General features: G+C 54.7%; 7 protein-coding genes across 7 annotated transcripts; 3 read left to right on the top strand and 4 right to left on the bottom strand.

Annotated features, from left to right (window-relative positions):
- Positions 1 to 2,042: 2,042 nt before the first annotated feature.
- On the top strand, positions 2,043 to 3,206 carry BU26DRAFT_562887 (class II aldolase/adducin domain-containing protein; the record flags this gene model as incomplete). Its single annotated transcript, XM_033833081.1, has 3 exons — positions 2,043 to 2,421; positions 2,527 to 2,853; positions 2,926 to 3,206. 3 exons carry the CDS (start codon positions 2,043 to 2,045, stop codon positions 3,204 to 3,206), a joined length of 987 nt encoding a protein of 328 aa, XP_033685926.1.
- A 289-nt stretch (positions 3,207 to 3,495) lies between these two features.
- Positions 3,496 to 4,642, top strand: BU26DRAFT_603443 (NAD(P)-binding protein; the record flags this gene model as incomplete). Its single annotated transcript, XM_033835423.1, has 2 exons — positions 3,496 to 3,816; positions 3,908 to 4,642. Exons 1-2 carry the CDS (start codon positions 3,601 to 3,603, stop codon positions 4,640 to 4,642), a joined length of 951 nt encoding a protein of 316 aa, XP_033685925.1. The 5' UTR covers positions 3,496 to 3,600.
- Positions 4,643 to 4,950: 308 nt separating this feature from the next.
- BU26DRAFT_273578 (uncharacterized protein) lies at positions 4,951 to 7,146 on the bottom strand. The gene is made up of 3 exons (XM_033821403.1): positions 6,566 to 7,146; positions 5,356 to 6,515; positions 4,951 to 5,300 (listed from the first exon to the last, which is right to left on the bottom strand). The coding sequence occupies exons 1-3, from the start codon at positions 6,651 to 6,653 to the stop codon at positions 4,968 to 4,970; spliced, it is 1,581 nt and encodes a 526-aa protein (XP_033685924.1). The 5' UTR covers positions 6,654 to 7,146; the 3' UTR covers positions 4,951 to 4,967.
- Positions 7,147 to 7,694: 548 nt separating this feature from the next.
- Positions 7,695 to 9,364, bottom strand: BU26DRAFT_424246 (MFS general substrate transporter; the record flags this gene model as incomplete). Its single annotated transcript, XM_033823558.1, has 6 exons — positions 7,695 to 8,316; positions 8,367 to 8,576; positions 8,622 to 8,680; positions 8,729 to 8,829; positions 8,876 to 9,119; positions 9,161 to 9,364. The coding sequence occupies 6 exons, from the start codon at positions 9,362 to 9,364 to the stop codon at positions 7,695 to 7,697; spliced, it is 1,440 nt and encodes a 479-aa protein (XP_033685923.1).
- A 1,153-nt stretch (positions 9,365 to 10,517) lies between these two features.
- BU26DRAFT_503527 (uncharacterized protein) lies at positions 10,518 to 11,126 on the bottom strand (the record flags this gene model as incomplete). Its single annotated transcript, XM_033826701.1, has 1 exon — positions 10,518 to 11,126. The coding sequence occupies one exon, from the start codon at positions 11,124 to 11,126 to the stop codon at positions 10,518 to 10,520; it is 609 nt and encodes a 202-aa protein (XP_033685922.1).
- Positions 11,127 to 12,859: 1,733 nt separating this feature from the next.
- Positions 12,860 to 13,616, bottom strand: BU26DRAFT_453988 (60S ribosomal subunit biogenesis protein-like protein Nop16; the record flags this gene model as incomplete). The annotated part of the gene is made up of 2 exons (XM_033824846.1): positions 12,860 to 13,451; positions 13,507 to 13,616. Coding segments are annotated over 2 exons (702 nt in total), but the record flags the coding sequence as incomplete, so codon positions are not given.
- Positions 13,617 to 13,870: 254 nt separating this feature from the next.
- BU26DRAFT_562881 (ZIP zinc transporter-like protein) lies at positions 13,871 to 15,363 on the top strand (the record flags this gene model as incomplete). Its single annotated transcript, XM_033833080.1, has 4 exons — positions 13,871 to 14,017; positions 14,150 to 14,639; positions 14,699 to 15,296; positions 15,348 to 15,363. 4 exons carry the CDS (start codon positions 13,871 to 13,873, stop codon positions 15,361 to 15,363), a joined length of 1,251 nt encoding a protein of 416 aa, XP_033685920.1.
- Positions 15,364 to 15,877: the final 514 nt, after the last annotated feature.

The raw sequence follows: 15,877 nt of genomic DNA, 5'->3' as shown, positions 1-15,877 counted from the left end.
CCAGTGAGCGTAGCCAGAGCCGCCCTCACCACTCCTGGACTCCTGGTAATATCCCTGGACTAACCCAGTCGAAGTCTAGAACTGGTGGACTGAGAGGGCTAAGCTTTGCATGGGTGTGTAGCTTGGGTCAAGTGGACGAATGAGCGCGAGAGACTTTGAGGGAAATGGGAAAGGATAGACCCTGGCACCTGTCTGAGAGTGAGTTTTAGTATTGCGCGATGTCCAAGATCTGAGGGTGCTTTGATGTTTCGGGTGGAGCACCCGGAATTTTCGTTAGCAGGCAGCGTCGCGACAGCCGCGGCCTTCGGTGAGCTCGGGTAGATAGGTTTGAGAGAGGTATTACGCGGCGAGTTTGATGACAACATAATCTTGCTCTAGAACGGTCAACAAAGGACGAAATAGGGCGAAAATCCATGGAGACGTAGAGTCAAGGTTGAAGGTGGCGCTAGCATCGCGGCTATAGTTCACGCCTCGGTTCCAGCCCCTGTCGGTGATCAGGCACATCCTGAGGCACAACGTGAAGAGAAAGCAGCCTCACGCCAACTACGCCGAGATCCCACCATTCTGTATGGTGGAATTACCGCCGCCGATGTTCTTTTAAGAAAGGTGTGCTGTCGCTAGGGTTTGCTCAAACGCATAAAGAAACGTCCTGAGAAACTTCTTGAGCGCTCTTCCATCTCATGGGAGTCGAAGCGAGGCATGTTGATAGGTGCGGCGGCTGAATCGCTGCGAAACGCATTGTACTAATCTCATGGAGAGCGGCATGCGCAACAGATGAGTGAGTTGAATCCAGCCTGGGCGATTTGCGAGATTGTGCTTGTTCCAGGTCCACGGATCCGATCTGGCGTGAGGAAGCCGAGTAGCTTCATAGCGACGTGCTTCGAAATGGCGTTCGAGACGCCACGGAATCATCAGAATCTTTTCTTTTTCATGACACCGCTGGTAGCGTAGGCCAGTCCCTCCAAGTCAGCTTGAGGAGCAATTCATTTGTTGTCAGTCGCACGAAGAGAGGGTGCGTGATAGCATCATACAATATACCCTTGCGCAGCCTTTCGACCCCTTACCTTACCGCAAGCCCCTGCGGCCGTCAGTGACAACACAAGAACACGACCTTTGGCGAGTTCGCTGGCTTCTTTGCATTTCTTCGGGTCTTCGCACTCTTCGCCCGGAATCGGGTAGAGGATCATGTCCTCCCTGCAATGCCTCTTCCATAATCGGCGGCATGAGGAGCTGTCGGGAGATCTACTCGCGAACTGTGAAGGGAACGTCAAGGAACAAAAGGAAGCCCATGGCTTCTTCGTGCGCGTCTTGTCTCCTAAATGAAAGATAGAATGCGTGGACGTTGAGGGGATTAGAGCCGAAAAAGTTGGTGCGGTAATACGAGGGGAACCCACGTGGTCTGTGCGCGTTCCTTCCTTTCAGCCACCAATCTGACGACACTTTCCCTTTCTCTTCCACTCACATTCAGCCTTTACCCGAGAAAACCTTTCAATGGCAGTTTACGAAGGTCAAGCTGCATAATGGTGCATACGGGCCGGGACCGGCTTGTATGCAAGTACGGGACATGGCGTCATTCACCGCAACGATGATGAGCACTTCCGCCTCCTGGGAGCAACATACATCTATGATATTATGAGAGGGGAATCGGTTCATGAGGTGCGTGGAAACCCCGGATCCAGAGTATTTCCTCCACGCCACTTCTCGAAGTCGCTCGTCCAAGCTTGACCGCTTTCAACTGATCTCGGTACACGGTCAAACAGTTTGAAGTAGCATTCCATACTGGAGAACGACGGACCAAAACACGTCTTCCGGAAGGGATCCGATGCTCTATCGGTAGTCGAGTCGACAAGGATATCCCTCCAATGATTCTGACGCTCCACGCCGACCGAGCTCGTAGGAATTATATCCGACTCCGCGCGGATATAAATCCGGGGTAGCTGCTGATCGTTGCGGGGAAACCATCGCATCCCGCAGCCATTTACAACCTCGGAGCCCCCCACTCGAAATTCCACTGCTCTCCCAGCTCAAACTCGGCACCCACGATGCCTCCAACACGCCTTCTTCCCCGGATATCCACCTTCTCGCGTGCCACTCGTCCCTCACGCGCACAATGGACTCGCCGACCTTTCCTCCTCCGGCCCCTCACCACGTCTTCAAAGCCGCACCAAGCTTCCGTCGCGCCGCTCCGCGTTGACCATGCCGAATCCACCGATAACCAAACCGTCGCAGCCATGGGCCGCACCAGCTCTGGTAAAGCGCTCAAGATAAGAAAGTATCCCGCATTCAAGAGCTTGGAGGATGAAAGGTTGTATCGGAAACAGCATCTCGCGGCGGCATATAGAGTATTTGCAGAAAGAGGCTTTGACGAGGGTGTCGCCGGACATATCAGCGTAAGAGATCCGGTGTGGACGGACCATTTCTGTACGTCTCAACCGCCTTCCGCACGAAAGAGCTAGCTAGCAAGGAAAACGATTTAGCACATACACACACACACATCATCTAACCACCCTCCGCACCCCGGTACAGGGCTAAACCCGCTCTCCACGCACTTCTCGCAAATCCGCGTCTCGGACCTCATCCTCGTCAACGAGGCGGGCGAAGTCGTCCAAGGCGACCAGCCCATCAACGCCGCCGCCTTCGCCATCCACTCGGCGATCCACCAAGCGCGGCCGGATGTCCACGCGGCGTGCCACGCGCACTCCGTGTACGGGAAGGCGTTTAGCGCGTTTGGAAGGGAGCTCGATATGATTACGCAGGATAGCCTGCGGTTCTATAAGAGCCATGGGGTTTATCAGCAGTTTGGGGGTGTGGTGCTTGCGAGTGAGGAGGGGAGGCGGATTGCGGAGGCTCTAGGTAGGATTTTTTTCTGTTCGTTCATCGACGGGCTTTTAGAGAGGGAGGGAATTGCTAACATTGCGTGTGTAGGAAACGGCAAAGCAGCTATCCTACAAAACCACGGTATCCTCACCGTAGGCCACTCCGTAGACGAAGCAGCCTTCTGGTTCCTCTCCCTCGACAAGACATGCCAGGCGCAACTGCTCGTCGACGCCGCCGCAGCCGGGCGCGGCCACAAGCCGCAGATCATCCCGGACGAAGAGGCCGCAGAGAGCTATAAGCAGGTCGGCACGCCGGAGAAAGGATGGCTAGCCTTCCAGGGATACTACGATGAGATTCTTGCGAGGACTGGAGGCGATTTTTTGAGATGATGGATGAGCAAATGAAGAACCGCCCATTTTTAGCAGCGCAATGTAGGTTGAAATGGTATTGGAATACTTCGCTTTTTTGGCGCGTCTCGCTTTTTCTCCTCGCGGGGTGTCGAATGCGATGAATACGAGCTCCCTGGTTGGCAAACTAACAGCAAGCGCGAACCCGCCGCGCCGCCCACTCAGCTGACACCGCGAAGACACCGCGTCGCTGATCGTTCTTGGCCGACGTCTACGGCTCTTTGACTCAACGCGAGCGGGGTCACGCCTTATCCACAGCATCTCAAATTAAAAGAGACAAAAACCCCAGCTCAGAGAAATTACCACCCACCACTCCATCCCTTCTTCGCTCTCCCCACCGCGGAACATACCATAGACTCCTTACTACTCACCCAGAATGATCACCGTCGCCCTTGCAGGCAGCACATCCCGCGGCCTCGGCCGCGCCATCCTCACAGCCCTCGCCGAGTATCCCACCCAGCTGCGCGGCATAGTACTCAGCCGCCACACGTCTCCGACCCCGCGCTGGCTCGAAGACATGGGCATCGAAGTGCGCAAAGTAGACTACACCTCCGAAGACTCGCTCTTCGCCGCCCTCGAGGGCGTGCACACCGTACACCTCCCCACCCCCCTCCTTTCCTTCCCCTAGCACAGCTCACTCAGACTAGTCCAGTCCAATAACTAACAAACGCGTGCGTATGTAGGTCATATCCACCCTTCTCGCCCAAGACGGAACCTGGACCTCCACGCAACTAACCCTCCTCCGCGCCTCCCTGCGCCGCGGGATCCCGCGCTTCGCGCCCGCAGAATTCGGCCCCGGCCCGCTCGCCGCGCCGCACATCGACCTCCTGCGCCCGCAACGCGCCGTGCTGGACGCGTGTCGCGCGGCCGCGACGCAGAATCCGGGCTTCGAGTACGCAGGCTTCCATCTGGGGCTGTTTATGAACTACCTGGGGTACGGTGCGCCAGACGAAGAGCCCGCCTTAAACGGGCTGAGCGATAGCTGGCGCTTTGTGTGGGACGTTGAGGGGATGAGGGCGCGGATCCCGCTGACGCGCGAGGGCCGCGTGCCGCGGCTGAGCATGATGGAGATTGGGGACGTGGGGCGGTTTGTGGCGGCGGCGTGCGTGTTGCCGGCGGGGACGTGGAGGGAGGATTTCAGCATGGAGGGGGCGACGGTGCGGCTGGATGAGGTGGTGCGGATTGTGGAGGAGGTGCGGGGAAGGAAGATGGAGGTTGTGTATCGGCCGTATGAGATGGTGTGCGAGGAGGAGGAGAGGGAGCAGGTTGCTTATCCGGATAAGTTCTGGGGACAGCTTGAGCGCATGGTGGCGAGGGAACGGGTGGGGGAGGGCGTTGTGGAGCCGGTGCTGAATGAGTTGTGTCCGCAGGTGAGGCCTATGGGGGTGGAGGAGTATGTTAGGAAGTTTTGGTCGTGAAATTGGTCTCGCCTTGCCTGACAGGGCACTGTATTCGCGTCTGTGACTATTAGAAAGCGTTGCAGAGGTCTGATGTGGTCTTGAACTCTGGGGGATGACTAATCCGATATCCAAGCGCAGGAGAATGGTAATTGCACAGAACTTAAATTACCTTCGAGATTGTTGCCAGTATAGATCCGCCCACCTCCGAGATTATGTGCAGAGGCTGGTTATACCAAATACAAATCTAATCTGCAAATTTCGGCCGTTCGGCGAGAACTCAGTCTCATCCAGCTCCGGCCACTGCCATTGACATCCCACCGCCCAACATCCCCCATGCTAAGTTCTATGTCTCGCACGAGATGGTGGAGCCCAGCTCTTCCATGGGGATCTGCAAAATTCCGGCTATTTTTTTCCTAGCTCCAGGGTCATAGTCCAGGTGATTGAAGACATCGACCTTTGTGGCTTCGCAGTCGAGTGAGCCGTCATCAGACTTGCCGTTGAAGTATATCTTGACCATGAGCCACGCTATGTCGTTGACATGGGCGAGGACGATTTCTCCGATGTTGCAGAATTGAAATCGCCGATACATGCCGTCTCCTTTCTCGTGGAGCGTAACGTCGTAGCAATTCTTCTCATTGTCGGTGTAGGCTTGGAAGGCTAAGGAAACGACTTGAATCTGGAAGCTTTTTGTTAGTGATGTTGCAGAAGGTACTACGGTGTGACAAACTTACAAGGGCCTCACGCATGCCTTCGTAGCGATCTGCAGGCCAATAGCTTGTCGTGACCCACATTTTCATACTAGCGTCATCGCTGTACTTGTTGTCGGTTGCACCATGGTCATGTCCAATGCGGGCAATATCTGTCATGCCCAGATAAGGGTCCTTATGACAGGTATCGAATCCTCCCTGGCCCGGTGGGCACAAAATATCGAGACCGTGCCGAATCGCAGCACCAAGATTCTGTCCAACCAGGACGCCGATATGCGACTTTTCGTTCCCTATGCCCAGGTGAACCGTATTCGTGGTTCGCTTTTCGAGGGATGTGACGGGCGCGGGAATGATACCTCTCTCTATGACTCCAGTGTGCGGGCAGTCGACACGCCGCCCCATGCTGGTCCTCGCTGCTCCAAGGATATCTGCGATTTTGTCGCCGGTCTTGTCGCTGTCGAGAAAGTTGTGTACTGGCGTCTGGGAGCCTATGCAGTCAAACTTCCCCTTCTTGGTGGCGCCGCTAGAAGTCAGAGTAACAAACAGCGAGGCGCCTGGATCTTGGAGCTCGTCCGCACGCCCGTACCAGTGAGCGATTTCTACCCCAACGAAATCGACTACATTGCACATATGCTTCTTCTCGCCAGTCGCCCAGGCGTCATAGCAGTTTTGATCGGTGGCGGATATAGCCCCGTAGGCTCCGGCGACGGCATCAATCAGGATTTCGCGCAGCCCGAAATAGCCTTCCGGAAAAGAAGATTTGATGATCCGGAGGTTCAGGTGAGCGTTGGAAGCAAGCTCATGATTCTTGGTGGTGTAGTAGATCGGCTCTATCTTCCACGGATCCACGCCATCGGTGGGACAGCTCGTCTGGCCCCAAGGACAGAGAGCACTGAGACCTGTCTTAATGTCTTTTCGGAGTTCGTCGCCGAACTTAAGACCGACATGCTGACGGAAATCCTTCAGGGACTTGCCCGCCGGGTCGTTCCCCATTACAACCCTGACGGTGGGCGGCATGGTGATTGGGTTGAGTCGTTTTTCGAGGGTGTTGCCGTCACGCATAAGGAGGGAAGCGGAGGTGTTGACGCCAAGAGCAGCAGCTTGGAGCATGTCGTCATCCGGGTGTTGATTCGAGGTGCTAGGGAACCCGTCGTCGAGGGTTGCGTCGAGAGGAAGCTTTTGCCCTAGACTTATATGAGCACAAGTAATCACCAGCAACACCCAATCAGCATACCGTCAGACCGGTCCCGTACATTAGCAGGAGCGGCGAAGCTAAAAACAACCAGAGCCGCGCCCGCAAGTAGGGTGAGGTTGCGCTTCATGTTGTCTAGAGCAATTGGAGTTCTGCAAGCGCAAGATCGCCCAGAGCGTGGTGAAGTGGAGGAACCGAAACTGAGGTAGGCGTGGGGTAAAAGAGACAAGAGGAAGGCGCAGAGGTTTGTAAGGCTTCCGGGTCCGGAAGTAGCCGCGCGGAAGAGGAAGGAGCAGGGCTGGTTCTCTCCGCGGGTAAACTTGCTTGATGAGTATTCCTTCACTCCGTCGAAGTCGTCCTGACGTGCACAAGGAGCGGTGTAGGAAAAGTCGCCGCATCTCTTTCACTCACCGACCAGGACGGAAACGGCGTGCGGCTCAGCCCACCACCTCCGCAAGCCAAAGGAGTCGCTGAACTACATTGTTACGCCGTACTTGACAGCGGCATTCAGAACACCGGGCGCTTAGTGAAGGATGAAGCTTGCTGCCAGACTGCTCCTCCCAGTCCTCCGCCTGACCTGCTGCCATAGAAAACCGCAGGACGGAGCAAAGCAGTATATGATGGCGTTCGATTAGGTCTCTGTACTCTATAACCTTTAGCCTGCGTAGTTATATATCATCTTCAACCTTGCGGAACACAGAGCTTGCCAATTAGAAAAGTTGGACCATGTGCCAGGTGCTGTTCTCGGCACGTGTCGACGCGTCACGGATACGACGCGTTAATAAGCGATTCATCGGCCCTGCATCGCGCCCTTAAGCAGAATCGCGATACAATCATCGCAGAAAAGAGGGAAGGACGCGTCATGCGCAGGGTTTTCGAGCAGGAATGAATGACGATGTGCGACCGCAAGGAGAACACAGTGAACCGAGCCACGGTGCACTCCGCGCTAGGCACGAAAAGTGGTTAGCGCAACCCGATGTCATCACCGAGGCTCAACCTACAGTCCGTCATTGTGATCCCCATGCGCCTTGCATATTTGGTATTCATTTAATCCAGGTATCTCTGCTATGAGAGTCCCATATATATTCATAGCGATACCTTCACCGGTATGCACCGATGACTCGTAGCGTAAGGATCTTAGCCACATCGAGCTGCGGTCTCCACGGTCTTCCTAGTACTGGTACCTATACTCGACCTGATCATCCTCGCCCCCGACCTGCTTCCTCTTCCGGTCAAGCTTCTTGTTGTGCCACCACAGTAACGCGACGTAGACCAGACAGATTCCCGCGCCCACAATGGTGAGTCCGAGCCCAGTCCTGAATCCGGTTGGGTAGAACGGCGCCTCCGTCTTGATGAAAACGTTCGAAGCAACGAAGTTCGCGCAGTTCCCCAGACCGAGGATGATAGCGGTACCGACGCCAATACTCGCACGGCCCCTCAAGTTATTCGTCATCCAGCTCGTCAGCATCGCCATCTGGATGAATGTGCCCATGCTCATGCTGAACAGCGAGAAGTAGCGCACGCCCGGCGCGAGACCGCGTTCGTTGCAGTACACGTTCTGAATGATCCAGCCGATCGTGGCGAAGGTGATGCCGAGTAGCACGAATGGGAAGCGCCAGCCGATGCGGCCGGACACCCAGCAGGCGAAGAGCTGCGAGACGATTCCAGTGGCCCAGATGGGGATGGACATTACTTGGGCTTTTGCGGCTTTCCAGCCGAGCTCGGTGAGGATGGTGGGGATGAAGGAGGACATGGAAGCGGCGGTCATATCGCAGCAGAAGAACATCAGGGTGCTGAAGCATGTTAATGTTATATACATTAGGATCGAGACGGGGAAACTTACGGAAACCAGATCCGGTAGTCCGAGAGGACTTTAATCCAGTTTACGTGCTTGAGGGAGAGCTTTTGGTCGCCTTTGTCGCGGCGTAGCTTGTCGAGGAGATGCGTTTTCTCGGCCGGGGAGAGGAAGTGGCTCTTTTCAGGGAAGTTGGGAACGATGAGGAAGACCAGGGAGGATATGGCAATGGTTACGAGGCCCTCGAGAATGAAGATCCTGCCCAGTTAGTCGGAGAGGGAGGCCGGACCGGAATATGCTCACCATCTCCATCCTTCTTTGCCATTGATGCCGTCCATGTTGCGGATGGCGAACGCAAGGAGCTGGAATAGCGTTAGCCACGACTGGTCGTAGGGAGGGGAAAGACGTACACCGCTGATGCATGGACCGAGGATACCGAACGTGAAGAACATGGCAAAGCGAAGCGCAGATTCTCGGCGAGTATAGTACTCTCCAATGAGGTACGCCGCACCTATGCAAATTAGCTTGATCACACTTACCCGACGTTTCACACTCACCAGCCGGAAGCGTTGCTTCAAAGATACCCATCAGGAACCGGAGCGCAAGAAGCCCACCGTACGTGTGCGTCAGTCCCTGGCACGTCGCAATGACGCCAAGAACGAGCATGTTCAAGCCGAGGAAGACATTCGGCTTGACGCGCGGCAGCCCCATGATCATGTTGCTGGGGATTTCAATCAAGACGAACGGAATGAAGAAGATCCAGAGACAGGTGTTGTAGCCGTTGGACGGCATGTTGAGGCTCTTTTCGAGGCCTTCGATGCGAGCATTTGCGACTGCGGGACGTTAGCGCGTAATGCCACAATGAGCAAAGTGATAGACATGCTGTTGGTGCGATCCAGGAACAGAATCGTATAGGTAGCCCCCAGGATGGGGATGAGACGCAAGTCGAGCTTGTAGACATAATTCAGCGGCGGCGCCAATTCGTGAACGGCGTTCTCGCTGCTGCTCTTCGCGCTTGCCTCGGCGATGGTCTTTTCGTCCGACATGTCGTCTTGCGTACAACTTTGCTCTCTACAAGGAACACGGATTGATCTCGTGGAGCCTCCTCGACGGCGACCCAGCGGAACGGGCCTCTCTGGCGTGCGGGTTGGTGCGGTACGAAGTCCTGGGGTGAAGTAAACAGCGGTGTTCCGCCAGACGAGCCGTTCCTTCCGCGGGCGTGGTAAATACCTGGCAGCCGGAATCGACGGTCTGCCTATCGCGGCAAACAGCCAAGCGGCCGGCGTCTACAAGGGTAGGGTTTGCGGGACACGTGTATCCCCGTCGTTGGGACCCTGGGAACAGGAGGAGAACGGCGTCGGGCGAGGGTTGCGTGAAGCGTTGATATGGGCTTGCACGGCGAGCGCCTCTCGTTCACTCCAGAGGCACAAGCCCCAACGAAAGCGCGAGGAAAGAGCCATGGCGTCGCTTGCGCACGGCTGAGGCCGCCGTGAAAGCACTGAGAGCGTCTAGAGCCCGCGTTTACTACGTTTGCGCGCTAGTCCGCCGCGCTGGATGCAGAGAGAGCCTGGGCACGGGCCTCGCTAGCCTTGATGTGGTGAAGGTGAGCGTCGCGGCGACATCGAACTCACGAGTGTGCCAGTCAGACGGCTCCCATGCCGCACAATATGCAGGGCGTATATGCAACATTTTTGCCGATGCGCTTCCGCAGCTCGTGGCGAGAGCGTCGATCCGCGACTGGATGTGCGAGTGGGTTGATGGCGTCTGACTTTTGCGGCGATTGGCAGCTGTCATGCCGAGTGCGGAAGTCGTCCCGCGCCGAGCCAGACCACCGAGCCGGGGTGGAGCACGAGCTGGAAAGTGGACCTTGCACGTGCATGACCACTGCTGCGGGAAAACATACTATGTATTTACTATCTACTCAGTGTAAGGAGGCAGCAAGCCGAGAAATGGAAAAGAGGTGTTCTAGAGGAAGAAGAGGCCCAAAAGTCCATGCACCACCAATTACACCTCCTGGATTCCCGAATATAACTCCGAACGCCAAAAGAAACCATTACCGTCTGTATCATTTCCAATCCCACACTATTCTCAAAGGCCCCAGTTCACAGCTGCCCGAGTTGCCCGTATTTGGACCCGATAATGAGGAATTTGATGGGGGTCCTTGAGGGTACCTGACGGCAGCATCGTGCAGAGCACCATCTAGCCCGTGTCATCATTCTTCGTTGCCGCAACACTAGACGTCGTTCCTTCGGTATAATGGTCGGGATTTCTAGGCTTTGGGTGCACTATAAGCTTGCCGCGCTTTGTCGCAACACGAGGGGTCGTTCCTTTGGTATGAGAAACACCTCCCAATTGGCTATCTCTTTGGCGGAGCTCTTTAGGCTTCGTGTGCGCTATGTCTGGAACGTCCTCTTCGCCCTCGCCTATGGTCGCCCCAGTATCAGACGCCGTGTCTTCGAAGTGTGGAACATCTCCCAATTCGCTAACTCTTTGGTCGAGCTCTTTGGGCTTTGAATACAGTCTGGCTTGAAGCCTCTTTTTACCCTCGCCTTTGTTCGCCTCAGTATCAGACTCCGTGGGGTCGGAGTGTGGAACGTCTGGGTAAGGCTGATCTGCCTTCTGTTGATCTCGTCTGTTCTCCTCTACCTGGTGACGAGCTTCCACATACTCCTTCCAATATCCTTGCTCAGTCCCGTCGTGAGTACTGGTCTGAGTATCGGCAGGTGTTTGGCTGCTCTGCGATTGACCCGATGTATTGTTGCGCCTGTAGAGGTCGTAATAAGAACCTTTCGTATTCGAAGAGGACATCGCCGAACGAGGATTTGTTCTCGTTGCCAGTGAAGCAGTAGATCGAAAACAAATGCGTGCTGTGCCTGCGAAGAAAGGGTTTTCGAGTCGCAATAGGAATGCTTGCAATATCAAAGGTGGTAAACAACTGGCGGATACAACAGCGCTTTGTAGAAGAAGAAAGGAAGCAAAGTGCCTTCTGAATGAGCTTTTATACTGTACCATGACTCCTCACCTGGCGCGGTGACGAGGATGTGTCTGAGACTCACGAGTACATGACTGTCGGACTGTGAGAAGCGAGGCAATGAGCAATGCCCGTCTTCGAATAGGAGCAAGACAAGTGAGAGGCTGTGGGCGCTGTCATAAGTCTTGACTCTGTGAGTGAGTCTTGAACGTCCGCAAGGGCCAATTTGTGGTCTGGTCAGGGGCATGGACCTCGCACGAAGAGTCTCCAAAGGAGAATCCGGTGCAGTCGGAGTCGAACCTTAGTAATAACCATTGACAGTCCACAGTGTGGACAATATCCAAGTCATTATATGCGCCGCCGGCGTGATGATGACGATGACGCGGTTGCCCTCATTATCGTGCGCCGCAAAGTCCTCATCCTCGAAATACCGCTGATAGTACCATACGTTGGGCGCCAAATTATTCCGGCACGCCTTGCGGAATATCCGGATGTGATTGTAGTGATGACTCCGTAACTAGATGTCAGGCGAGCGCGAGGAAGCATGCATGATCCCATCGAAGACATGGGCCTTCCGCGAAGAGCGCGCACGGTGTTATCTAGTTAAACTAGGCAGAAAATCGGAGTGGTATACATCGAAGCTCGCTGGTATACAGCAGGGTTCCCTCAGTTGAGGCGCCGAGTCAGCTAGACCGTATGCTCGAAGACTGCATGCCTTGCATGCCAAATTCTGCGGCGGCTGTGGATATGTTAGCGCACGCGGATTAACCCCCCCCAGCTCATCCTCAAACACTTTGCAAAGGGATATAACATCGATGACAACGGTATCCAGGTGGGCTGATGGAAGTAACCATCATCCCGAGTATTCCTCATTTGATCCGTGTAACGAGGATTTGCGGAGGGACGGCGGCTTACTGTCCAGCTCAAACGATAAGCGGATGGGCTATAAATTCCATTAACATTGAAGGCGAGTTCAAATCTCATTTCATCGAGTGAGGATAACCAGTGGGTGACGCCCAGGAGATAAACTGGATACACTGAGGTGTTGTATTCAGTGCTTGCCTCCATGTCCGGACGCAGATGTAGCAGCCGGCATATGCTGCTATCTTGAGCGAGGAAACACCTTCACAGTGGGACGCGGCCAATCCGGTCTCAAGATCTCCAGATGATGTGAAAATGGCGTCGCAGGTTCTGCAGAGACGTTGTGAAAAATTGGACGGCCATACGGGATCATCTTGCGAATTCATAAAAGGTGTATGAGGAGAGTGTATCAGGTTTTCGATTGAGCGAAAGCTGACAGCGTTGCAGGCTTGTTATTGGATCGCATGTGGGATTCTGGAGCCAACCCCAGATGGAGGGTAAGACCTTGCGACCCTAGTTCTGAACAGCCGGAAAGCGAGGTAATACCCACGTACCTAGGTAGGTACGCAAGAAGCTGTTCTCGTACCGATACCAAAACTTGCCCATTCCTTCGCACCTGCCGGCAGCTGCGTATCCGGACTCTCTGTGCGAGTTCTAGGGTCGGCTTTGTCAGAGATTCATGACCACTTCAACCCCAGACTTTCCGCTCCTTCCCTTTCGAAGCGCTCCACTTCTTGATTCGTGACCGAATATCCGCTGCTGTCTGCTGCATCGGATTGAGCTTCATATCTCGGCTCATTCTCCCGTAATCCTCGCCGTATTGCTGCACCAACCTCTCTAGCCATTCTTCTTCTCGCTGGCTCTGGCTTCGCGGCGCTTTCCTAGCTCCATTTCTAGCCACCTCTTCAAGTTGTCTTATTACAGGATTATCGCTCTCCTCTTTCGGCACCATGGCGAACGCATTCCATTCCTCCGCATCGCTCTCCTCTAGCTCATTCAGAGGATCATTGAGTGGGTTGTCCTTGACCTTCTCCTCTTTCTCCTCGCCTACAATGCGTACGATTGCGCCGGTCTCTGGGTCTCGCTCGACCTCGACTTCTTCCGTTCCGGCTAATTGCGGCTTCTGACTGACGATATTGAGCGCGTTCGCGGTGCTGTTCGCTGCGGCGTCGGCGCGCGAGGAATTGGGGTCATTGAGGCCGAGCGACTTGATCGTCTTTTCGGTGCCGCCCGTTGAGTGGTTGAGGCGAGCTGTGAGTCCGAGGCGACGGTAGTTTTGGGTGAGTGTCTCCTTTTGATTCCTACATTCGTCATGTTAGTCTCTGACTCACGAACGGTGAGACAGGGTGGGCGTACCAGTTCGCCGCAATGATTGGATTCGAGAGGATCTTCTTTTTCGATGGCGGATTTTGTCGCTTCTTGGGTATAGATGACTTTCTTTTCTTTTTCTGGAGTTCGCGACCCATGTTCGCAAGGCTATTGCTATGAGGTCTGCGCGGGGTATTGGAGTCGCGGCGAAGGTTGTTTGCAGAGTCCGTTCGCCCAAAATTTCCCATGATTTTCCGATCCGACAGAACTCTTGGCACGCTAACGCTTATCGCCTATCAGCGCTCAGCCCTACCGATACATTCGGGCCCTCTTTCCGCGTCGACCCCTGAGACGTCACAGCAGGCGTCGTCACCCTTCATCTATTTCGAGCCAAAGCTCTAACGCGTCCAACATGGTGTCCCGGCGGAACAGAACCCTTATTACGCTGTCAGTGTTCCTCGCAGTGTGGGCGTGGAACGCATCGGCGGCCGCCGTGAAGGGTGAGACAGGTGTTAACGTGGGCGAATTGAGTGCGTCCCAGATCGAGGATCAATTGCAGGTATGTGCTTGTTTTCATGCGCTCAATTTGCTTGCTTTCCGCGTGGCGGCGCTCCAATTACATGACAGGCGGCATTGGAGCACCGTGATGTCGCGTGCTCAACACCACAGGAGGCTAACAATTCCGTAACAGGAATGCCCACTTGTCCGGGCCCTCGGCGAGCACAAGGTGGCTACTAGCCCCACTACTTCGAGCGTTACCTCCAGGGTCTTCGCCTTTCTCTTTCCCGGCAGCCCGGCAGTCAATGCCCTTCTCGCGACGCTTTACATCTCAGGTCCGCCGAACTTCCTACTCGCGCTATGTCCGCCGAACATCGACCCCTCGTCTTTGTCTGTCATGGTGGCATTCGCAGTTGGTGGACTGCTGGGTGATACGCTGTTCCATCTACTTCCAGAGATCTTTCTGGGCGAGGATGAGCATGATAAAGTCAAGTTCGTTATGGTGGAACCGAACAAAAATTTGTTACTTGGCGTGGCCATCATGGTGGGATTCGTCACATTCGTGGCCATGGACAAAGGCTTGAGGATTGCAACCGGTGGTGAGAGTGGACACGACCATTCTCATGGACACTCTCATGAGAAGACTGAGACCGCTGGGCAGACCACGGGCTCTGAGATGAATGGTACAGACTTCACTTCCAACACCTTCCGGGATTGAGGTTTAGCCTGACAGTACATCCAGGTTCCAAAGACTCGCTCCGAGCGCGCAAGGCCACCGCGAACGGTATCACTCCACCGCCGACTCCTGTCCCAGCTGCAGAGAAAGAGAAGGAGATTAACGCGAGCGTCAAGCTCGGCGGCTATCTCAACCTGATCGCAGACTTTACACATAATATCACTGATGGGCTCGCTATGAGCTCATCGTTCTACGCTTCCCCGACTATCGGCGCGACCACGACAGTAGCTGTGTTTTTCCACGAGATACCACACGAAGTGGGCGACTTTGCTCTCCTCATCCAATCCGGCTTTAGCAAAAGAGCAGCGATGGGTGCGCAATTTATCACTGCGCTTGGCGCTTTGCTGGGTACATGCATCGGCATTGCTGTCCAGGAGTTCGGCGGCAACTCAGCTTCGGCCGATTTTCAAGGACCTGGGCTTTTCGGCACTAGCCTTCAATGGGGAGATATGCTGCTACCGTTCACTGCAGGAACGTTCCTGTATGTTGGAACGGTGGCGGTCATTCCTGAGCTTCTCGAGACTGGCCCCGAGAAGGGGAAAGAGCTTAGGAAGACGCTCACGCAGTTCGCAGCTATGTTCGCCGGGGCTGGTATAATGCTCGCGTAAGTGACCACAACCCACATATGAATCTCCAATTTGCTAACATGTATCAGCATCTCATGGTCTTGAAGGCTTGTTATTGTTTGTCGCATTCCGTCGCATCATCAACCTAGAGAGGTATCAGCGCCCGGACCGCTTCATCGAAGGGTCTCAGTGCATACATTGCATAATGCGCGGATAGACCGGCCTCGGCATGACCCTATGGTCATAGACATAGACTTTTATGATGCCCTCCATCAATAATCCGGGGCGTTGAGGCGCTACATGTAGCCGTTATTTCCAATCTGCTGACGTCTATCTGCTGTTCCCTTGGAACAACCAGAGTATCGCATATTATCCTTGAGAGGCAGTTGCTCTCGAGTCGAGCCATCATATTTCTGAAAGGCTGTTCATTTCATCTTGAGGGATAGTAGGACGCAAAGCTAAGTCGCGTCAGATCCATCGTGCTGATGAGCTTCTACTACGCCAGCGCTCAACCCGCAAACATAGCAATGCGTCGAGAGTCGTAGTGCCGTCACCTCCTCTCCGTTCAGCTACTCTCTCATCGCATAACAACAGTGCGACATTCGTCCTAGGTCTTATA

This window comes from Trematosphaeria pertusa (genome assembly GCF_010094035.1).
Source record: "Trematosphaeria pertusa strain CBS 122368 unplaced genomic scaffold BU26scaffold_5, whole genome shotgun sequence".
Classification (NCBI taxonomy): Eukaryota; Fungi; Ascomycota; class Dothideomycetes; order Pleosporales; family Trematosphaeriaceae; genus Trematosphaeria; species Trematosphaeria pertusa.
This window is presented reverse-complemented; position numbering and strand designations above follow the sequence as displayed.

Excerpts from the sequence above, each read along its gene's own strand:
- BU26DRAFT_273578 (XM_033821403.1), bottom strand. The coding sequence starts at position 6,653 with ATGAAGCGCAACCTCACCCTACTTGCGGGCGCGGCTCTGGTTGTTTTT. Across the intron at positions 6,516-6,565 it reads TGTACGGGACCGGTCTGACG|GGCAAAAGCTTCCTCTCGAC; the intron begins GTATGCTGATTG and ends ATATAAGTCTAG. Across the intron at positions 5,301-5,355 it reads AAGGCATGCGTGAGGCCCTT|ATTCAAGTCGTTTCCTTAGC; the intron begins GTAAGTTTGTCA and ends AAAAGCTTCCAG.